At 37.7% G+C, this 24214-nt stretch overlaps 2 protein-coding genes and 1 long non-coding RNA gene across 4 annotated transcripts in view; 2 read left to right on the top strand and 1 right to left on the bottom strand.

Moving 5' to 3' along the window:
• Positions 1-2728: 2728 nt before the first annotated feature.
• LOC131539202 (uncharacterized) lies at positions 2729-5026 on the top strand. Its single transcript, XM_058773604.1, has one exon. It carries the CDS (start codon positions 2956-2958, stop codon positions 4630-4632), a length of 1677 nt encoding a protein of 558 aa, XP_058629587.1. The 5' UTR covers positions 2729-2955; the 3' UTR covers positions 4633-5026.
• A 4561-nt stretch (positions 5027-9587) lies between these two features.
• Positions 9588-24214, bottom strand: part of LOC131538273 (uncharacterized) — a 28691-nt gene continuing 14064 nt past the window's right edge. The window contains exons 2-6 of one of the 2 annotated variants that reach the window (XR_009270517.1): positions 12057-12156; positions 11107-11241; positions 10181-10268; positions 9984-10082; positions 9588-9859 (exon numbers count right to left, since the gene is read on the bottom strand). This is a non-coding gene — a long non-coding RNA (uncharacterized LOC131538273). The remainder of the gene's footprint in view (positions 9860-9983; positions 10083-10180; positions 10269-11106; positions 11242-12056; positions 12157-24214) is intronic. The other variant, XR_009270518.1, reaches the window with a different exon arrangement.
• LOC131538272 (protein mono-ADP-ribosyltransferase PARP14-like) lies at positions 15885-21104 on the top strand. Its single transcript, XM_058772056.1, has 2 exons — positions 15885-16774; positions 20332-21104. Exons 1-2 carry the CDS (start codon positions 16075-16077, stop codon positions 20391-20393), a joined length of 762 nt encoding a protein of 253 aa, XP_058628039.1. The 5' UTR covers positions 15885-16074; the 3' UTR covers positions 20394-21104.

The raw sequence follows: 24214 nt of genomic DNA, 5'->3' as shown, positions 1-24214 counted from the left end.
AAATAGAAATAGATTTGGTGAACACTCCATTGTGTATTTGTGTTCGTGCTCTGTGGAGCACCAACGGTTTCTATTTACAACGTGTTATTGCACCGTTGAGCAAAGTAGCCAATCAGACATATCTGTTGATTTCTTGAATGCAGTGACCAATCAGAAGTGTTTAAGTTAGAATCCACACTCTCTATCATTCTTTCATTTCAAATGAATTAAAAATAGCATCGATGTGTAACAAGACTTCATGACGTTATGAGAGATTATTCTGAGAGGCAATATACAGTGAATTCCAAAACTTTTTCTTTATTTGCCAAAAATGATAAAGAACACCAAGCTTGTTGTGCCTGTTTATAGGGCTGCACAATTTGACCAAAAATATAGTTTTTATATATAAATATAATTACTAATAATTCTGATGTTGTTAATACTAAATAAAAACATTAAACAAAATAATTATTCATAATAATTATTATCAACATATTTTACAGAAAACTGCAGTGAGAACTTAACCCTTGTGCGACCTTTTGGACATTTTTGTCCTTTTCAGTTTTTTTTTTAAGTTTTTTTTATCATTTTGACTGTGTTATTGGCAGCTGCGTAAATTTTGGTACAGGTGTGTATTTTTATTGGAATTTTACTATTTCACCACCATTTCCTTTTAATAAATCTGTTTTGCTCTAGGTACAAAAAATACTTCCTCTCAGGACATTTTGGACAAAAATGTCCCCATTGAAACCCATTAAAACTGCTATTTTTAATCGCAGTGCCGTTTAACTGTAAAATGATGCAAGTTTTTTTTAATAGGCTTTCATTCTGTTGGCAAGGCTTCAAAATTTAATTTTTTACCAGATGGTGCCATTTTTTCAGGTTTGGTCTATAAAGGGTCTATTAAGCAAATACTCGCATTATTCCTGTTTTCTGCATATTATGGAGCCAATTGGATAAATAATGCAGCTATAATTGGGTGGGTGTGTTGGTATGGATGTCGGAGTGTGGTTTGTATGTGTCATAAAAAAAACTGTGTGTGTGCTTTGGTGTTATTGTACTATTTGATAGAGAAAAACTCTACTGCAAATCACAAATCCAACCACTGTGTGCACCAGCAGAGTTCTACTGGCATCTAAATGTGGTACTGCGCCCAAACAAAATTTTACTGAAAGCTCATTTTTTGAGATATCAACCTCAAATTTGGAACACAACTTGTTTAGATTAATGGCTTTGATTTTCTAGCAAGTTTAGAGTTCAACATATTTCATAAAATATATGTATTATATAAAATATTGTTCATAAATCATTTTCATAAACTTAAACCTGTGTAACTTTTTTTTTATTGATGCACAAGGGTTAACATACAGGAGGCCTATAACTGTAATTGTTTAGAAAGGTCTAAGCATTTATTATAAATTATGATGATTAACAATCTTTAACAGTAATTTTTTAACTATTGTCAGGAAATCTTATGGATTCACTGAGAGAGGGAAAAAACTCATGTACACTGGAGAAAAACTTAGAAAGAAATATAATTTTTCCTATTTTTACCCAAAATAAGGTGTTGTGAGCATTAGTGAGTGCACACATGTAATGTAATGTTTCATTCATACTGATAGCCAGAGGGCACTCTCACACAGTAAATCCATAACTGAAACTTGTAGAAGTCAAAAATCATATGATGTTCAAGGAAATCCCTAATATGGACAAAGGCATACACTATCACTGTAACAATAAAATACATATAAAAGATACTTTTTAACTGATGAAACATGAAGACAATAAACGTATGACTCTATTCTTCAAGCCATGTCTTTTATTTTTATATGAATAAAGTCTATTTATAATGACATGCTAATCGACAGCCTTCATCACTCTCGAGTGATGTTATGAAATGAATTTGGGGCAAAAATGTCATTAAATGACAACAGGTTTGTAAACAGGCTCAAACCCATGCATGCGTGCTACTGTGGCAAATTTATCCATCGCACAGACTGATGTTTTCATAGTAGGTTTGACATATATGTCACACTGTACAGCCCTGGTGTGTTCTACTTGAAGCACCGCTGCGGAGATCAATTGATGCATGACATCAAAGTATAGCGAGAGTGAATGCAGAGCTGTCTGCTCTCTAGATCTCTCGCGGTACTTTGATATCAAACACTGATCGATCTGTGTAGCGCCGCTTCAGGTAGAACACACCTAGAAATTCAACTGACAACCTCACAGCCGTGGGGTTAGGGTTAGGGTTAGGTACCCATAAGCCGGGGGCCCTAGGCGACTGCCTGTACCTCCTGCTGGACAGGCTAGCACTAAATGTAGCAATTCAGTAACTATTTTTATTTATTAATTAGAGAGAGTGACGTGCAGTGTTGAGTAGATGTGTATAATGCTCCTGAATGTGTGCATACGCACATGATAGAATTGAGTAGGGAGGCTTTAGAGAACTTGGTATAATTAGACTGTGGTATAAACACTTTTTAAAAATAATAAAAAAATTAATTATCTCTCAACCATCTGAAGGTGAAACTACACCTCTTTTGTCCATGTTCTGCTCCAGTTCGCAGATAGTCTGTTTGATGTAATTTTCGTTATCAGCACAGTCCACTGATGTCCATACACAACATCCACGTGCAGCCCGATTTTGTGTCCTTGCAGATTTGTGTTCTCTGTCTAAAGCTCATGGTAAAAGAGTATTATTTGGCTGGTTTATGTGCTGAACTGTGTGTGAGATGGAGCTGAACGTGGAAAATTAACTACATCTGAGACAAAATGTACATATAAGTTTTCACATAGACTAATCATTCACATCAAAACTTAACTGGACTTAACTGCTAGAAAAATGGCATCTGGCATCCATACCATTTTTAAAAGTAACATGCATGCCAAGAGAAGACCACTCACCTCAAAGTAAAAACTGATATCAATTTGGATTGTGTTCCTAAATCACATTTTGAAAATCTATGTAGAAGAATGTCTGTATACAGACTGCAACTAATAGTCTTAAATTCTTGCAACATGAATATTCTGAGAAACAATGCCTCCATATTTTTCAGACTTTCATCCAGCAAACTGACTCTAATTCATCAAGGTCCTCCGAAACGATTTCATCTAGACACAAAGAGAAGAGTGTTTGATGAAAGTGGGAAAGTCAGAAAATGGACTTATGGGAAAAAAGACACCAGTAAACAAAACAAAATTGTTCTGCTGGTAGGAGAGACTGGAGCTGGCAAGACGACTCTCATCAACACCATGGTCAACTACTTACTGGGAGTGAAGTTTGAGGAAACAATATGGTATGAAATCACAGAAGAAGCAGCCAGAGATCAATCAGAATCACAAACCTCTGAAATAACCATGTATGAGGTCTATTGTGTAGAGAGTCCCATATCTCTCACCATCATTGATACTCCAGGCTACGGAGACACTAGAGGACTGGAAAAAGATCTGGAAGTTGCTGCAAATTTAGCCACTCTGTTTCAGAGCAGTGATGGAGTTCGTGAAGTTGATGCCGTGTGTTTCGTGATTCAAGCATCTAAGAATCGTCTCTCAGACAGACAGCATTACATTATCAGTTCAATTCTGTCTTTGTTTGGAAAAGACATTATGAACAACATTGTGTTTTTAATCACACATTCTGATGGTATGGCACCCAAAAATGTCCTCAGTGCCATCAATAAAGCTAAAATCCCCTGCAGAAGAGACAAAAGTGGCCAACCTGTTTATTTCTTATTCAACAATCGGCAGGCTGAAGCACAAAACAATGAGAGCCGTTACCTTCGTGCTCAAAGAGATGCTTGGGAAAGCTGCATGGCAGAGATGAAGCTATTTCTTAAGTCTCTGGATAAAAAGAACAGAATAAGTTTAGAGTTGACTTCAGATGTCCTCATTGAGCGCATTCAATTAGAAGCATTAATCTGCAACTTACAGCTGCGAGTTGAAGAGAAAGAGTCCAAAAAATCTGAAAAAATTCAGATTCAGGAGGCAATGAAACTAAACAAGGAAAAGATTGACAGGCACACAAACTTTAGCATTAGAGTAAAAAAGACAATCAAAGTGAAGGTGGCCATTGAAAGTGCTTCATGGAAGAACAGGAAGGCGACGACCTGCACCGTCTGTGAGGAGAACTGTCATGAGTTTGACTGCTGGTGGGTTTCTGATCCCAGCAAATGTGAAGTCATGAAGAAAGGCTACTGCACTGTGTGCACTGGGAAGTGTCATCACAGCAAACATGTCAAAGAGAACAAGAAATATGTCATCAGCACCTCGAACGCTGTGATGCAATCAGATCAATTAAAAAAGGGATATGAAAATGCTAAAACCAAGAGGTTTTCTGTTGTAATGGATGATCTTGACAAAGATCTGCAGGAGCTTGAGGATCAAAAGTCAATTCTTCTGTTCAATGCTTACAAGACCATCAAGCATCTGTCTCAGATCGCATTAAAACCAGACTCTGCCTTCACTCTTCAGCATCTCGACTTCTTCATCCCCAGATTGAAGGAAGCTGGGAAAGAAAACTGGGTCCGAGAGCTTGAAGAAATGATGAGAAACGCTAAAGCTGAGGAAGCAAATAAAGATGCTCTGAGTTACCTTAAAGCTGGTCTGACAAAACTTTTCCTTGGTGTGAAAGGCGGAGAAGACAAGAGATGAAGCAATGAAAATAAATAAGACTGCTTAAAATAAGAAAGTAATGCAGGTGACATGCTGTACATCTGAAGAAGAGAAATTTCATTTAATCATAGTATGAAGCTGTTTTAGTGTTTATTTAAAAGGCAAACCACTCCAATCCAATCTGTTAGTTTATGAACTGTTACAATAAATTAATATCAGTAAATTTGGGGCGTACTAGATGGTAGCTATAACAAAAGATTTGTTTTGCATTTGTGGATGTTAATGTGTTTAATCTTGAACTCTATATTTTATCTATACCAGTTGATGTCTCTGATGTCTTTTATTTTATTTTTTTCATCTTTGTTATTTCCATTAGATTGTTATCTTTCTCTAAATCAAAATTCTTGTTTAATTAAAATAAATAAAATAAATATAAAAATATATGACATTTCTAACTTTATTTTTTCTTTCTTGAGCAAACTACAGTAGAAAACCTCCTTATCTTCAGGTTAGTGACAAATAATTAGTGAAAGGATACAAAAAAACAAACAAACAAACATACAAAAAAAAAAAAAAAAAAAAGACAACTGACTCACTGTTTGCAATAAAGGAGATTTGGTTTGAAGCGTCACTGTAAGAACGTTCAGCAGTGATGTCAGAAGTGTCAAATGCCTATTCGTTTGTGAATCAGATGTATTACACACTTGACCAGAAGGGGGAGTCCTTATCGTTGTACTTTTTAAAGTTTTCTTGTAATGAATGAATTTATATCTTTGTCATTGTGTGCACTCAGTGATACAGAACAACGAAATATTGTTAGCAGCTTTTTAAGACACCAATAGAGAGATAGTAATAAATAAATAAATAAATAAAAGAAACAAAAACACTATAAAGTCAAGTCACCTTTATTTATATATTTGTATACAATACAGATTGTCAAAGCAGCTTTACAGCGTCAAACAGGAAAATAGTTTGTCAATAATGCAAGAGGACAATAACAAATAGTTAATTTTTCAGTAAAAGTCAGTTCATTGATGATTCAGTGATGTCATCATCTAGTTCAGCTCTCTTCCAATAGTGTCTGTGCAATCAGTCAAGTGTCACAACTAAGCAAGCCAAAGTCGACAGCGGCAATGAACCAAAACTCCATCGGTGACAGAATGGAGAAACCAGGCTCAATCGGGGGGCCAGTTCTCCTCTGCCCAGATGAAACCAGCAGTTCAATTCCAACCGCAGCAAAGTCAGATTGTAGAGGACTCATCTGGTTCCCGTGGTCTTGTGCCGATGGTCATCAAAGTCTTCACTGGGGATCTGTCTCCGGGCTCATCTAGGTGTTCTGATCTCTGCTGACGTTCAGGGCTGTAGAGGTCGTCTCTAGGTGCTGATCCACCATCTGATCTGGATACGGACTGGATCGGTAGCTACAGTGATCTCGGAATAAGAAAGAAACAGACTAATGTTAGCATAGATACCATTTTTCTTATGATGTAGCTAGCACATCAGGTGTCATGTGAAGTGTTCCCGGTTCTGGTTGACCTAATTAATGCAGCCTAACAATTCTTTAACAGACCTGAATAATAGAAATGTGTTAATGTATTATGTGGCATTCAGTGGTAGAGCATTGTGTTAGCAGTACAAAAGGTTGTGGGTTCAATTCCCAAGGAACACATACTGATTTAAAAAAAAAAAAAAAAAAAAAAAGTATAGCCTGAATGCACTAAGTCGCTTTGGATAAAATCCAATATTCTAAAATGCATAAATGTAAATGTAATGTGTATGCCAGGTTAAAGACATGGGTCTTTAATCTAGATTTAAACTGACAGAGTGTGTCTGCCTCCCGGACAATCCTAGGTTGATCCTAGGCGCTAAAAAATGATCTGCCACCCGCAGTTGATATTGATATTCTAGGTATTATCAAATTGCCAGAGTTTTGAGATTGTATTGAAAGTAAAGGACAATAATGCAACCAGCCACCCAATGAAGAATTACAATAATCTAACCTTGAGGTCATGAGCGCATGAATGAACATTTCTGTGTTTGACATTGAGTTCTGCAAAGTTCTGTCATGAAACTCTAGGTGGCACAGGCTGATGGGTTGTTCACACAAATTGATATTCACAGCCAGGCGCGGCTCATCTGTAAATATTCACACAAAATAGACCTTTATATAAACTGAATATATAATACACTGTAACTGTGTTCAGTGTAATGCTGACTCACAAGTATTTGACTGATGTATGGCAACAACGCTAACTACGGGGGATTCATTTGAACCAGAATCATAAAATGAGGATCGACTCACTGGAGCAAAGGTAAACAAGAAGTATAATAGTCTAATCTATAGTCCTAGGGTCAATCAATTAATCACAAAGTTCAAAAGAATATAGTCAATTAGCAAGTCAAGTCGAGTTGAGCTTTGTCATTCTGCTACATGTGGGTACATACAGTGGAACCACGGTGCTACATAAATACAGACATACAACAATGAAGTAAAAACCTATACACAACTAACCTACTGACAGATTGTGACTATAGATATACTATATATAAATGGTTACCTATACATAAACTACAAAATACAAACTATACGAATGCTTCACATAAATACTGTACATGCGCAAAGAGAAACATCATAAGTCAAGCAGCTGGCTGGGGAACAGTGAAAGATGATGCGTAGTGCATGAGCATGTGTAATGACAGCCCACTGAGGCGAGCGCAGTGAGAATCCAAGTGCAGATTTATTTAAACAAAGTGCAATCCAAAATACAAACAAACAAAGACTTGACACTCACCGACAGCAGAATAAATACAAACAATACACGACAAGGAACAAGGCAACGGCATGGCTACTTATAACAAACAAAGTGGACCACATGACAAGAACCAACCAATGGGGACAAGACACATGTCTTATGACAACCAATCAGAACATGACACATTGAACAAGGGAACCAATAGCAAGAGGCTTGTTTGAGATGCGCCTCGCCTGAAATGTAGGCGAGAGTAGGCGGCTGCAGTGAGGGGAGGAGTAAAATAGGGGCAGTCAAGACGGACAGTTCTGAGCTCTCGAAGTGGAACAGATACCTAACGAGATCAAAGGCAGATATCGCGTTATTCTCACTCATATGCTGTGCTGCTGATGAACATGATATAATTTCAGTTCTGTTGCTTTTATATGAATACAAATCTGATGAACAAGACACTCAAAGTGCTTGCTATTTAATTCCATACAAAAGGCATATTTATCATCCATTTTTATTTTAATTCAAACATGTATTTTAGATTTTTATAGAAAATATGACAACAATCACATATCTCACACTGAGATCGCACTGTCATAGTGTTTGGGAATATTCATGCACAATTTAAATACATAATAGTATGAAATCAGATTTTAAAAAATAAAACATTTTAGAAGAAAATGCAGAATCACGGTTGTCTGAACCAATGAGCATCAAGCTGTGTCGTCAGTCAGTCGCGAGAGTTTTTTGGCACACATCAGCATGACATCAGAGCAAGGTGGACGTAACTGGGACACTTTTCTAACCAGCATGCACCTCACGGTGATCGGTTCTGCGCAGATTTTGCTCATCTCAAACAAGCCTAAGGAGACATGAGGGCAAGGGAAGCATGACACAAACAGGAACCATAAACTAAACTTCAAAATAAAAGACATGAAACAGAACCAAAACAGACCTTACAGCATGTAAACACATATATTCTTTTGTGGGATTATGTACACAGAAGTGTGTGTGAAAAGTGTCTAGTGCGCATAGAGGAGAGTGTGTTACTACAAGTATGGAATCAGATTTGTGCCAATGAAAATTAATGTAATTTTTCAAGAAACTTATGAAAATATATGGCATTCTTCTCTGAAACACAAATATATATATATATATATTTTAATTTTGTTGTTGTTGTTGTTTTTAAAAAACTTAGTATTTATTTATTTATACTTACATACATACAAAATATAAATTGAAACTGAATAAAATGTCTTTGAAACTAAAAAAAAAAAATTACAGGCAAAATCTTTGACTTCATTTTTAATATACTGCAGGTTTTGCGACTGTTTTCTCCTCTTTCATTCACTGATCTGTACTTACAAATGCACTTCCAGAGTTTTCATTTACACTTCTAAAGTTTTCGTTCGCCATTCTGGCACAAATCTCTCGTGGGGGCAGGACTAGCCAATAGCAGCGGTGTGTTCTTCTTCTTCTGGTGTTTTATGGCGGTTTGGCAAACCCACAAAAAGCTGCATTACCGCCACCTACTGATCTGGAGTGTGGAGTGTACATAGATTTGGAAGAAAGAAATAAAAACAAACAAACAAAAAGTAAAAAAAAAAACAACAAAAAAAACCTAGATTCTATCTATGGTTCCTGTGTTTTTCAAGTATTTAAATAGTATTTCATGTACTCTTGATTGCCTTGGCCCGTTTCCTAACAATACTTTTAAAGAAATATTATCAACTTCCAACCATCCTAATACTTGTTTTAATTGAAATCTCTCCCTTTCATATGCAGAACACTAAAAAAATATGCATCACTGTTTCTAATTCTCCACATTTGTCACACTTTCCCGATTCATGTTTACCTATTTTATAAAGACAACACAGCAAAAAACGCAGTGTCAGTTTAACACTTAAAGTGTCAATTTTAACACTACTAAAGATCATACAGTATATGGTCCCAATCTGTCTAGTGTTAAAAGTACACCATTCATAGTGTTGAATTTTTAGTGCTAATATAGCACCTTATAGTGTAGAAAAATTACACTCCGAGTGTGAATTGTTACACTTGCAATTGTTGTTCAAATTTTACATTCTGGGGTATTTAACACCCCTGGTGTTGTTTTAATCCTTTAAGTGTTATTAATAAAGTATTCTTTTCAGTGCAAAAATAAAAATGCTATTGTATGGTGTTAATGTACAAGATTAGACATAAAATCAAGAGTCTTCAGACAGATGTACAAATTCCAACGTTTATTTAACAAATGGGCAAAGTGGCAACTTTAAAGCATATACCAGCTGTGTAGAGGTTAATTAGTCAGTCACATTCATTAAGTGTTGCACAGAAACATAAAATAGTTAATAAAACACATAAAATCATCAAATTTACCTAGACATTAACAAATATGACAGGTAGATTTGAACAAGACTGCAGCGAGATACTTGTTGACAGTTGTGTAGCATCCATGTTGTTCCTCGTTGTCCCATCAGTGAGCAGGTATGGCTGTGTGGTCTCTTCTATGCAATCAAGGTGTTCTTATTAGTGCCAAAGACAAAAATAACAATTAAGGTCTGCTCTCCAATTGATTTTATTTTTTATTAGTCTTTCATATACAACACATCTGGCAATATTTTGAGGCAGAGTGTGACAGAAATGTACCATTTTGAAGATGTTTTTCAGCTTGATAGGAGGACATCACTTGTGGTGATGGTGGAATCAAATGAAGGAGACAAATTGATGCAATATCGCTGTCCCGTTCTAAATAACAGATATGACAACTTCAGCAAAAAATGCATGAATACAAAATATAGATAATAAATGAATATAGATAATCTTATTCTGAAATATAGTCTAACCTTAAACATCGGTTTCATCCTCATTTACAGCTGATTCCGAGGTCAATCGTGTCCTTGACGGTCCTGGGAAAAGCCAGGAACTTGGCTTCTTGGAAAAAAATAAATAAATAATGACAATGCTTCTCTCTCAGGAACCATTCTGCTAAACTGATTGTGTAGTCACACAGTGGCTCTGTTCACACCTGGCATTAGCATGCATCTTGGGTGATGCACAAGTGAACAAGCACAAGACGCATATGGCCACATTCTTTTATTACAGGGTTAGTTCAGAAATGAAAATTCCATCGTTTACTCAACCAAGACTTTCGTTATCTTTAAAACACAACGGAAGATATTTTAATAGAATATAAGATTTCTGTCCCTTGATTGACAGTCCACGCAACTACCACTTTGATAATTCATAAACTTCATGAAGAGATCTAATCCATACGTATCATGTGGTTTAGTCCAAATTTTCTGTTTATGATCCCTGATCAATGTTTAAATGTGAAAAAAAAAAAATTAAATCTGTTCATTGTATAAAGCGATCGAGTCTCTTCAGAAAAGTGTGACTAAACCGCTCAATTCATTTGGATTACTTTTATGATCTCTTTATGAACTTCTTGAAGCATCAAAGTGGTAGTCGTGTAGACTGTCGATGGAAGGACAGAAATCTCTCAGGTTTCATTTAAAATATCTTCATTTGTGTTTTGAAAATTAATGAAAGTCTTGCAGGTTTGGAGTGACAGAAAGTGAGAAATGATGACAAGTTTTCATTTTTGTGTTTTATGTGTTTTGATGTCTTAAATTAATAATTAGTAAATTCCAGGTGTAAACATAAGCAGATATTGTGTGGCTGCCCAGCTAAATTTTTAATTTTTCATATTCGTTTGTGTGTTTAAAATTTTTACTGTACACAGAATAACATATAAATGACACAGACTCACAATTCTGGCTTCATCTTCATCATTCTGCTCACTCCATCACTCTCGCTCAGCGTCATCAGACTCCCAGTCTGCAATCTTATGAGAGGAGCTTCCTTCACTTGACACTGCAATTCAATTCTATAGTCTGGGCCAATTCTATTGAAAAAGAATAATAAAAATAAAAAACACTTATTTCAGTAATTTAATTTACATTAGGACTGTAAATATGGTAAAATAATTGTGATTACCCCTAATTTTGAGTATGCTGAGAGCTGTCTATAATACAGGTGTCAAATCATAAACGTATTTTTATTTACATCCTTAATTCTAGGGTCAATTAAACAACTGTTAAAGTTAATAGACACAAAACCTTGTGCAATATTCACATGGAGGCATTCCTGAAACAATTTAAGTATTTATTTAATCTGATTATTAAACACATTTATATAATTTTAATGAGTAACATGAGTAATAAGGCATCTTAAAATGAACAGTGTACTACATTAGAATAAATTAACACGTTTCGAATTTATCTTACTATTAATTTATTGTTTATAATGTGAAAAGAAAATACAGATAGATTCAGACATATCTTTCTAAATTAAAACTTAACTTTGTACATCTGGAAATATTTAGGACATTATTTACCCAAAATAGCATGCCATATGAATTGATAAAGACTGGTTTAAAGCATGCTCTGCCCATGGGCACTGAAGGAAATTGAAAGACTGACGGATTAAAGTTTTTAAACGCGCTCTAATTTCACAGTTTTGCATTAGATAACGCCAGTTAAATGACTGGTAAAGGTCCCGCGTTACATAGCTCCCTCTGCAGAAAGACTTGACGCGACGCGACACTTCAACACGGTGTTATGCGTCACAAAAATGAAATTGTTAGCGCGTAAATGTTTAACAGTCATACTATTACCGTTTCAAAGCACTCAATGCTTTCAAAAACAAATATAAATTTACCATTTGATGAATTCTCTCCTCTGAGTAGAAAACCGCCCAAATGTGTCTGCTTCAGACTCGTAGTAACACCAGGCCTCGGCGGGAATGAAGGCGAGAGGATCTGTCATCGAACCAAAATGAAAGAAGCTAAAAGTATAAATATATATATATATACATATATATATATATATATATATATATGCAGAAATGGGGTTTTCGAATATCAATAGCCAAAACAAAAATAATTTGTTTTACAAAAAACAAAAATGTTAATATTAATTTATCACTATATGGACAGCATCTGAAACAGGTGTCAGTGGTAAAATTTTTAGGGTCACACTTTATATTAGGTGGCTTTAACTACTATGTACTTACATCAAAAAATAAGTACAATTATTGTGTTCATACTGTATTGCAAAACACTATTGCTGCTATTGAGGTGGGATACGGGTAAGGTTAGGGACAGGTTTGGTGGTATGGGTAGGTTTAAGGGTGGGTTAATGTGTAAGGGATGGGTCAACAGTGTAATTATAAATGTAATTACAGAAATTAATTACAGATGTAATTACATAGAGGTATTTTTAAAAATATAAGTACAATGTAAAAACATGTATGTACACAATAATTGCATTGTACCAAATGATTAATTTAAATGTAAGTACATAGTAGTTAAGGCCAACTAATATAAAGTGGGACCATTTTTTGGATTGTGGTTGGACTCAATATTGACTTTAATACACACGTAGAAAAACTGCTGACCAAGTGCAAAAAGGCACTGAATGTTATGAGATGTCTAGCAGGAAGTGATTGGGGTGTGAGTAGTTCTCATAGGAATATATATATATGGCTATCATTTGGTCAGCAATAGATTATGGAAGTATGATTTATGGTTCGGCTAGTAAGTCTCTACTAAAAAACAATAGATGCAATACAGACACAGGCTTTGAGATTATGTTGTGGGGCATTTAAAACTCCCCCTAGAGCTTCCATGCCAGTTGAAATGGGATAAATGTGTTGGAAATAAGACGTAAACAACTGAAAATGGTATATTGGGCATCTTTGATGGGGCACAACAATGAACACCCTACTAAGGCAATATTTTTTTTAAAAAGTTGGGAATATGGAAAAAGTAATATTAAGAATATTAGATAGGAAATGGAGGAAATAGCGCAATCGATTGATGTAAAAAAATATAAAATTCAGTAATACAGTACACATAAGTTATAAAGTGATAATATATAACTTAATTCCAACCATATTTCTGGTGCTATCCTTCAAACTAATCTAACTAATTTGATTGTCCGCTTTAAAACCGCGAGTGCAGCTTGTTAGCCCATTAGCTTGTCACTCGCGGTTCCATTTGCATTTCCATTTGCGCCTATTATTATTTTATTTTTTCCTCGCTCTGTTTTTCACGAGCTCATCAAACAACAGTGATAAGTGGTAAGTTAAGTTGGTATCATTCATCAATCACGGTGAGTAATGGCTTCCTCTCCTGCTATTGTTGTTTGCACTGTTTGCCACATGTATAGTTTATCTGTCTCTGTCAGCAGCGAGGGATTCACATGTGATAAATGCAGGGAAATAGTTAGGCTGACAGAGAAGGTTTTAGAACTAGAGACACGCATACAAACTTTAGTTGAGGATAGTAAGAATGTGAGGGCTGTAGATACTGCTTTGGATGCGACTAGCTCAGAGAGTCCTGTACATTGTTCGGTTTCGGTTGAGCCCGTGCAGCAGGGCAACTGGGTAACAGTGAGGCGGCCTAGTCGCGGGTCAAAACACCACTCTTCCGTTCCGATCAGAACATCAAACAGGTTCTCCCCACTCAGTGAAGCACCCACTGAGAAACCTGATGAAAGTGCTCTAGTTATTGGTGATTCTATTGTACGGAACGTGAAAATAGAGACACCAGCCACCATAGTCCATTGTTTACCAGGAGCCAGAGCGCCTGACATCTTGGCAAATTTAAAAGTGCTGACTAATGCTAAACGTAAATTCAGTAAGATTGTTATCCACGTCGGCACTAATGATGTTCGACTTCGTCAGTCGGAGATCACCAAAAATAATGTTAAAGAGGTGTGTGATCTTGCAAGTACGATGTCAGACACTGTAATATGCTCTGGTCCGCTCCCTGCTTACCGGGGTGATGAAATTCATAGCAGACTGTCATCACTCAATGGCTGGATGTCTAAGTGGTGCCCACAAAATAACATAGGCTTCATAGACAATTGGAAGAATTTTTGGGGCAGACCTGACCTGTTGAAAAGAGATGGTGTTCATCCCTCCTGGGGTGGTGCCGCTCTTCTCTCTAGAAATATGGCACATAGTCTTAGAGTTTGTACTTGACTAACTGGAGCCCAGGTCAGGAAGCAGACAGACTGGCTAAACTGATCGTCTGCTAGCTGCCTCACGTCACCAAAGTCAGTTAACTCTCAGCACATAGAAACTTTTTCACCTAGATATCACTCTATAGAGACTGTGTCTGTTCCCCAAACTAGAAAATACTGAAAACATCCAAACTGTAATATTATTCCCTAATTCAACTGATATGCGATTCCCTGATCAATCCTCTAACAGAAACGTAAGGAAGAGGTCAGATAAAATAGAAGTTGATTTTGATGATTTTTTAGTTCAAGGAATACAAAGAGCCTGGAGTAGGGAGGTCAAGAAACAGGAGAAGAAGGAACGTCGCAGACGGGCCCAAGAGAGAGCGAGAGGACCAGAAGATCATCTTCAAGATGAAGGCAATATTGAGACTGATGAGAAAACAGGAAACGACAAATAAAAGAATAATGAAATTAATAAGAGAGATGATTGAATTATGTGATTATTCAGATGAACTGCAAAAGTTAACAAATGATTTAGAGACAGTGAAACTCTAGACTCCTGTTATAAAAATATGAGTGTTGAAAGCTATGTATAAATATATCTTATGTCGAAACCATAGATGATTATAATCTTATAGGTTTAACGGTTATATAGTTGCTGTGCTTATTTTGTAACATGACGGTTAAAAGCAAGAGGATGCACTTTGCATTTCCATGCAAGGTGGAACCTTTAGCTAAACCGTGGCATAAGATGCTCTTAACACCTGCTAGAGGTGTTATATTGTGGTTTAGGTATATAGGTTTATATGTTGCTTATGTTTGAAAAAGGTGTCATAATTTTTTCCTATAGTTTAAAATAGAACTAGACACGCTTGCTATCTAGAGATGTTGTAATATTTCCTTCTGAACTTTTGACATTACTTTTGTACAGACTCTGACATAAAGGTCATGTTTCCTGCCTGGGATGGAGGAGGCAGATACAAGCGGTGCAAGAACTATATAAAGGCTTGTTAGACTATATGTCAGGGCCGGCACTTCGTGGTGAAGATTATTCGCTGTTATTTTATTGTTATTTGCTTATGAGTTATTTGTTTTTTAATAAAACGAAACCAATGCTTTGGTGATTCGTTAACTTTCTTAAACAAGTCTCTGAGTGATTAATTAATAATAATAACTCGTTATCTGAACCTGAATATATTCTAAACGAGCTCCAAGAGGTATGAATTTGACTGAGCCAGGACGGTCACCGGCGGGGAAGCATCCGGAATCATTAACAGCATCCATCCAGATAAGAGGTAAATATGCATTCGCTATTTATCTGGTACTTATGGATGATGAAGATGTGAATTATGGATTTTTGGATCTTTTAACTGGTATAAAAGCACAACATGGCGCCCAAACGTGTGGGGCTCGTATATTTAAGAATAAAAATTCAGGGATAACGTTGAAGCGAATAGTAGTAAGTCCTTACACATTTGCAGTTGTTGTGATAATCCAGAGGGATTTATGAAAACGCGCGCGCAGGCTTAGAAAAGACCTGAAAGAAATAAAGAGAAAAACAGCAGAAAACTTAGAAGATAAGTATTGCTGTTACACGAAGTGATCCCAGATAAAATTCATAAGGAATTAATGGGACAAATGGTGACAATAAATTTAAACAAGGAAGAGCTTGGCGGACGGTTGGTTTGGACCAGTCCCACGCAGGCTAAATGCGGGTGTACTTCGCGAGAGGAAAAAATCTAATCGTTCTTAAAGAAGGGCGTTTAGAAGATGAGGAAGAGCCGTGTGTTTTGGTGTGTGCATCTAATAAATTCCTATATCACGGGGCTGGAGTGGCCGGCGCTCTCCGAGAGCGAGCCGGACCGAAATTCCAGGAAGAATCATATAAAATAATGCAACGAAGAAAGAGTCCTGTTAAAACGGGCGATGTGTTATTGCAAAAAATAGGAGGTCCAAATGGGAAACCTGTAATGCATGCGATCGGTCATGAGAAAGGTCAGAGGAGTGATATAGAAGAAGAGCTGACGGCAATGCTCACACTAGACGGTATAATAGATAAAATATGTCTGTTATCCAGAGAAAATAATTATCACACAGTGGCAATGCCTATAATTTCAGGGGGAATTTTCGGTTTTAATGATGTTGCCATGGGAGTAGCCCTCGTGAACACATTAAGACGGAAAACAGACCGAACCGAGTGGCCTAGAATGTGGATGGTCTGTCATCCAGACGCATCAGTGCTGAGAACCATCACAGACAGAGTGAATGAAGACCAGACGGCAGGTGAAGGAAGCTCAGATCAGAGAAACACTGCTAGGCAAGAACAACAGACGGCCGCACAGACCAGAGTAGTGGAAGAAGAGCCGATCCCCGATTACCCTATATTAAGGCGAACAACGACATCTAGAGGTAAGAAGAACCAAGTAGAAAATCCGTTTCATAAGTCCAAACTAGGAGATAGTTTTGAGACATTCCAGCTGGGAAAGGGCTTATACAGGCCTACTCACGCTAAAAGTAAAAAGGCAGAAACTAATCTAGATAGGGAAAGGCAATGGAATTCCGAGTATGCACCTGGAATTACGTGTGGACAACTCTGGAGTCTGTTAAACGGGGGAGACGCGGCCGCGATCCTATCAGACGCCTCGCTGACTCAGCGGGCGAAACGAGGAGAAGGCGTTAATCCGTTATGATAGGAAAACGGAAATAATTCAAACAGATAGGGAGAAATCAAATAATAAACCGTCACGTCCTAAGGATCAACCTAGGAGATCAGAGCGAGAAAAGAAACCTTATAACCGTTTCGAACCGGAGGGCAGACCCTCGGCACGCTCCGATCGCAGACCAGAACAGAAATGGAAAAGAGTGGAAGAGAGGGCAGAAAAGAATGATCCTAAATTCCGAACACAGAAAGAAAGGAGATTTAGAGATCAGTCGAAGCCCAGAACATTTCGAAACGAAAGTGAAAGAGGAAAAGGCAGATATGTCAGTCCAGACAAATGGGAGAAAATGAGTGCAGAAGAAAGGGCACGTGTAATAGCCGAGAGAGGCAGAAACAAACCACCAAATAAAATAGGCAGGGTGAGGGTGGAAAGCCCAAACGGTGATAAAGCGAAGGAGTCGAAAGAAATAGAAGAAGTGAGAGTGAAAAGAAAGAGAGGGCAAAAGAAGCTCGTGAATCCATAGGAAATAGCGGCTCCCCTTAAACACGCTTTATCAAAAACAGAAGAGATTGATAAAAAATTATATAAAGTGTATGATCAAACTAAATTTCGAATTGACACAGGAGCTGATTTCAGCGTTCTGAGAAAATCAGAAAAACATGATGAATTATTAGACGTAGTGACGGTAGAGGATTATGAAGGAAACACAAATAATAAAAACGTATGGAGGAAAGATAAAATAAACGTGATTTTCGGGAGTGATAATTTATTATGCCCTGAAGATTTAATAAAAATAGGAAAAATAGGAGTTGTTGATAAGAATGAAGAAATTGAACGCATTGTACAACAATCTGAATTGAGCAAGAAAGGGGAGCTGGAAAAAATATTGAGAAAATATTTGGATTATTATTCTCACAGCAAGAATGATTGTGGGAAGGTCGATATTAAATATCAACATGTCATTCAAGGGGGAATTCCTCCCCCTCAAAGACAATACAAGATAAATAGTGCAGCAGAGAAAGAAATCGCTGAAACTATAAAAGAACTGACTGATCAGGGAATTATTAGAAAACTGGGACCAAATGAATGTGCAGTGACTAATTCCCCGATCCAAGCCGTTCCCAAACCAGACGGTACTTGGAGGTTAGTAACTAACTATAAAGCTCTAAATAAATTGACAGTCCCCGACACTAGATATCTCATCAACTGTAGTGAAGCGAGTGGAGAAGTGGGTAAGGGAAAAAATTGGCTGTCAAAAATCGATCTGGCAAACGGTTACTGGAGTATTCCTCTATCGAGAGAGAGCTGGGGAAAAACGGCTTTTACATTTAAGGGTAATCAATTCGAATATCGATTTTTACCACAAGGCTACAAAAATGCGGGAAACCATTTTCAAAGTACTTTAATATCAATTTTATCAGGAATGCCAGTAACAGTCTATATAGACGATATCCTCATAACTTCAGTGACAGAGGAGGAGCATCTAGCACTGTTAGATCAAACTCTAGGCAGGTTGACTGAAGCAGGGCTAAAACCTAGTTTAAAGAAAATGGAGATTGGAAAACACGAAGTAGATTTTCTAGGGTTTAAATTAGGAAAAGACACAAAAGCCCTAACTACTAGCACTAAAGCGAAACTAGAGGAAATGCTGAGTTCGGGTCCGCCCAGAACGCGGAAGCAGCTGCAGTCACTGTTAGGAACGCTAAACTATGTCAGAGAGCTAATACCAAAGTACTCCAGAGAAGCGAAGGTCTTATACAGCGGAACCAAGGAGGGTAGCTGGAAATGGACAGAGCAAATGGAGCAGGCTAGACAGAAATTGATTAGAATGGCACTTGACAGTGGAGAGCTAGAGCGCAGAGATGAAACTCTCCCATTGCATGTTCACGTGACTGAGCAAGACGATGAGGTCATGCTGACGTTGTCGAACGAAGGGGGGCGTGCGCCCATTTCCTTTTTGACTCACCAGCAGGAGGCGACAATGAAACGCTATGATCAGAATGGTCCTGAAAGAGTTTTAGCTGCAGTCACAAGACGGCTGCTACAGCTTAAAGCTGTAGCTAAAGAGCAACCAATAATCATTTTCTCAATGGCTGGAGAGCTGGCCAGAGTAAAGAAGAATTTGATCATTAACATGCCAAGAATTAACATGCAAAGATGGAATCAATGGGGAATTCTTTTAGGAGATATGCAGCTTGAGTGGAGGATGGTTAAACTTAAACGTGAGGATAAAATTACCAAATACCATGATAAACACCAAAATCTTCCAAAATATTTCACTGATGGAAGCGAGAGAGCTGGAAAGGTGAAATAGGGATTTTTAGTTAAACACGGTGGGCAGCTGATCACTTCATCAGATGGTGAAATTAAAGGCTCAGCTCAGCTTGCAGAGATCACCGCCGTTTTGAAAGCGCTGGAGAAAGCAATTGAGTTAGGACATAAGGAAATTGTTTTAACTAGTGATTCTGAATATGTGACAGATGGGATTAATAAAGAATTAGAAACCTGGAAAGCCAATGGTTATCATAACGCGAGAAGCAAGCCGATGGCTCATCAGAAAGAATGGATGCATATTGCTGAGTTATTGCAGAAGGTAAACGTCCATTGTTACCACCAGGTGTCGCACACGACACAAGATAGTGAAGCCGCGCTGGGGAACAGAGAAGTAGACAGGCTCATTGGCCAAGTGAAGATGCCGGAAATAACAGTTGTTTCAGAAAATGCACGACGAGTTGAATCATCCGAGTGTAAATATGATTCAAATGGAATTGAGGCTACGTAATTTAAAGATACCTAATTGGCGCACTCGTTACAGGGAAGTGAGGAAAGACTGTAAGATTTGCAGGAAATTTATGCCTGCAAAGGGGTGCGAAGAAAGTCAACTACCAAAAGAATATCCTGGTCAGGAGGTAAGCATAGACTTCGCGGGGCCGCTGCGCCCTGCCACGAAAGCAGGAAATTGTTATTTTTTTTACTGGCTATCGATAATCACACAAAGAAAATTATGTTGTGGCCCATGAGATTAGCCTTAGAAAAGAATGTAGTAGATTGTTTGCGAGAATGGATAAAATGGGAAGGCAAAATGGAGAGTTTGAGGGCAGATGGAGCACACAACATAAGCGGGAAGTTGGTCGAAGATTTTTGCAAAGAGAATAAAATAATACTGACTAAAAGTATTCCGTATCGTGCGAACACGAATGGAATCGCAGAACGTGCAGTGCGTACTGTTAAGGAGTGGTTTGCTAAAAACAGAACGTTAGGTGATTGGGACACAAAGATTGATGAGTGCTTGCTGGATCTTAACAGGTGCCGAGCACAGGCCGACCCAAAAGGGAGAGGCGGACAAGGGCAAACAGAGGAAAGAGTAAAGGACAATCCGAAATTCCAAGTAGGTGATCAGGTCATTCTTACAAGAAGACGAAAGGTAGGAAGATTCTCTGAAGGCTTGGGGACAGTGGATGTAGTTAAAACAATAACAGGATCTAACACTGTCGAGTTAGAAAATAACGGAATTCAGAGTAATAAAGACTTGATAAAGAAGTAATAGATGGAGTTGATAAATGCAATAATTAATCAACGAGGATTAATTAGGGTGGAGCACCATAAACATGGATCAAGAGCATTTCTGTGGTTGCAGCCAGAAATAGAAAGGTTTCTCGGCTTCAGAGGAGAACAGAATAAAGCAGCAGAGAACGCTGTCAGGCCATATTGCTGTGTGATATACGACCAGCTATGTGCCATGCCCAGTCTTTCAGGATGTAATGAAAAAAGAGAGATGGGTGCTGAGTGGACGACTCACAGACAGTCTCATGTGGAGCTGTCTGGGGTTGTGATATCCGTAGGCTCAGAGGGGCCGTGAAACTGTACTTGGAGTGGTGCAGCAGTAGTCAACTGTCAAATGTGTAAGGCAAAGAACAGGACATTGATGTCTTCCTGTACGATGTGGGAGAGTTTGAGGGTTATTAAACCTTTAGGCCTTTTTAAAGACGGAATAAATGTCTAAGTTTTCCAGACATCCCTATTTGGGCTTGAGAGAGCATGAGCGGAACGCGTGGCTAGACGCTAGGTTCCCCATGCTGCCCTGGGACGGGAAGGAAATAAGAGAGAGAGTTCTCCAAGAGAGGGAAGAGCATGTGTGAGATATAAAGAGAAGAGACCGAGAGAAGGACTTAACTCTTACTGACATAGAATCCGCAAAGTGGAATTTTACTCTATGGCACGAGCCAATTTTGAGATGTTTCCCTGAGACGGATCTGAAACAAGGATCACGAGGGAAAGTAGCATGGATTTATGTGAAAATCGACGAGCGCTGGCAAGTGAGAAGTTGGGCAAACCTAGCTATCGAGCTAGCGCAGGGAGGCGGATGGTTAGATACCTCTTTTTATGATAAAGATTATAGAGGATCACAACCGCGCTCTAATATTACCAAGGAGAAGAGACCTAGTTCTCATAAAGAGAAGTTTGTGCAGCTGACTGTGTCGCTGGCGAACGATTTAGACAAGCATAAGGTTTTGTGTCCTGAAGATGGCACATACATCACTGGAATCCCGTATAATAACGAGCAGATCACTGAAGAGCCAAGTGAAATGTTCACGGTGGTGATGCATTTCAAGTTAAATATATTGGCATGCTCACATCTAGACTATGACTGGATTGGTGGCATCGAAGCGGAATTACATGAAAAACAACCGAAAGTGAAAGTGGTGCGCAGGGGAGTGTTGCGAAAAGTAAGACGGCTCATGGTCGAGCCTCAGAACTAACATGTGTTACAGGACAAAATGCGGAGATCGGTGTCGATGGACAGTCTGACGGAGGAGCTGACGGAGGCGAAAGACACCATTCGGAAGCTGAGGATTCAGCGACGACTCTGCAAATGGATGAGTATCATACTTTGGATAATTTTAATATTGGGAATATTGTTGTTGATATTAATTAGAGTGAGTTATCTCTTAGAATGGGAAATCATGACAGGTAAAATTATTTTAGCCGAAGTGCAGGTTGAAAGGCAGAATATTTCTGGTTTCGATTTAACTGTGTGGGGAACAATTAAAGAGGAAAAAGATGAAATAGAAAGGAATACCACTAACTTTTGGAAATGGTTAGACGGTGTTAATACAGACAAAATAATGTATTACATGGTAAGGAAACCGAAAATAAAGCTCAAAAGTACAGTAAAGATCAGACATTGGCATAAAAAAGAGGTAGAAATTTATGAAGAAAATAGTTTCATTAAAGAACGCGACGGTAATAAGACAGTGAGATATTTTATCGGGCCAACTTATAGAACTAGCTATAATGAAGAGCTGGGAGGATGTTGGATACTCAGATCTAGAGAACACTTCGACCCATGGAAATTAGGTCAGTGCAAACAGAGAGGTGAGGTAAAGAGAAGCAAGAGAAATAAGGAAACTGAGAAATATAATTCTGGTATGAAGATTAAAAAGAATATAGAAGATTGGATAAAAAAATAGTAGAATTATAAACCCAGTAGGCGAATTCATTTTGCTAATCACAGCTAAAGATAGACACGTAGGCCCGAGACAGACAGGTTATGCAGAATTGGAGTCGGGGTCTGAGACAAAAATTGACTTACAATTAAATAAAACTTATCCATGGATTTGGAAAAAGAAAATGATATTACCAAGGGTTAAATTTAATTTTAGAATAGGCTATTGGGAGATAGATAATACGAAATGGGAAACAGATGTGTATTTGATTAAAATGGAATTGAAAGCGATGTTAAAAACAGAAAAGGCAATTAAAGAACATTATGAAAACAATGTAAAGCAGATAGACAAATGTGTGAGAGACGAGCTCAGTAAAAAGAGGCATGGAAAGAAATATTTTTACACAAAAACGGACTATAATGATTTATCTTATGCTAATTTTTGTGATAAAAAAGAAGAAAAGATGAACTGTGATGATTTCCTTAATGGCACAGATCCTTTTACAGGAAATCAAACAAAGGAAATTTTAAGTATAAGAAGGAGATTATATATGAAAAGAGTAAACCTTGATAGAAAAAATGATGAGAAGGGGGTTTTTAGATATAAACTAGTTTTCTTAGATGACGGTGTATATGGAGTATCAGGACGAGAATGCAGCGAAGTATTAGGAATATGTGCTGCGGGTCACGATCCCATTACAGTTAATCAGATGACTTCCGTATTATGTTACTGGGGCAATGGTCTGGTTCCCCTACCATGGACTTTTAAAAAGAGTAATATAGCTAATAGGTATGAGATGAGTTATGGAACTGGAGGAGTTATTAGGATAATAGATAGGAATCTGAAATGGAAGATGTTACATGCTCCAGCACAGATCGCTGTCAATAGCATGATCAGGTATAGAGTCCCCAAAGGAGGTAAAAATGTACCGTTGACAAGCTTGGATGCTATAGCAATTGATGATTTATCTCATACAATTCATAGGAAACACTGGAAAGAAAAATGGTGTAAAGACAAGGATGAAACTTATTATTTAGGCCTTGAATGGATGAAAGATGGTCTTTGTAATACGAGCGTTGAGATCATAGGTGAACAGATTTTAGGTGGTCCAAGATGGTATGAGGCTCCTGGAGAGTTCGTGAAGACAGGAATTGATGGAATAAAAACAGCAGCAAATGCAGTAGTTAACTTCGTTACTAAAGATATTTGGAATGGGTTATTGGATTTTTTTATTAGCGCAGGATGGTATGTTTTATATGGAGGATTAATAGTGTTAGGGTTAATCTTACTGTTCATTATTATAAAATGTTCTTGTGCTGCTATGGGTGCACGGATGTGTGCTAAAACTGTAGGAAAAAGTGACGAGTTGACGGTTATAGAAAAGTTGATAGACTTTCAAGCTAAAGGTCACAACCGTTTTAGGAGACGGAAAAAGAGTATTTCAGAGCACCCTTTGTTATAGAAAAGATAGCGGAGTGGAAAGACACCTGTTGCAGAAATAACGATAGAAAGGAAATAGGAGGAGCTGAGAATGTATAGAAAATATAGGGCATGACGAACAAACAAAAGACCACTCATCGCTGAGGGGGGCATCTGGTAACTGATCCTAGGAGTATATGAAATTGGGCAAATTGCAAAATTATTAATTACATAAAATAATATTTTTGAGAACCAATTGTTCACGATAAGACCAACAGAGATCTAACATTGATAAAGCTTAGTATGGCATCCAACGGGACAAA

Source organism: Onychostoma macrolepis, chromosome 04, assembly GCF_012432095.1.
Source record: "Onychostoma macrolepis isolate SWU-2019 chromosome 04, ASM1243209v1, whole genome shotgun sequence".
Classification (NCBI taxonomy): Eukaryota; Metazoa; Chordata; class Actinopteri; order Cypriniformes; family Cyprinidae; genus Onychostoma; species Onychostoma macrolepis.
Note: the sequence above shows the minus strand (reverse complement) of the source record. Positions and strands in the feature narration are given on the sequence as shown.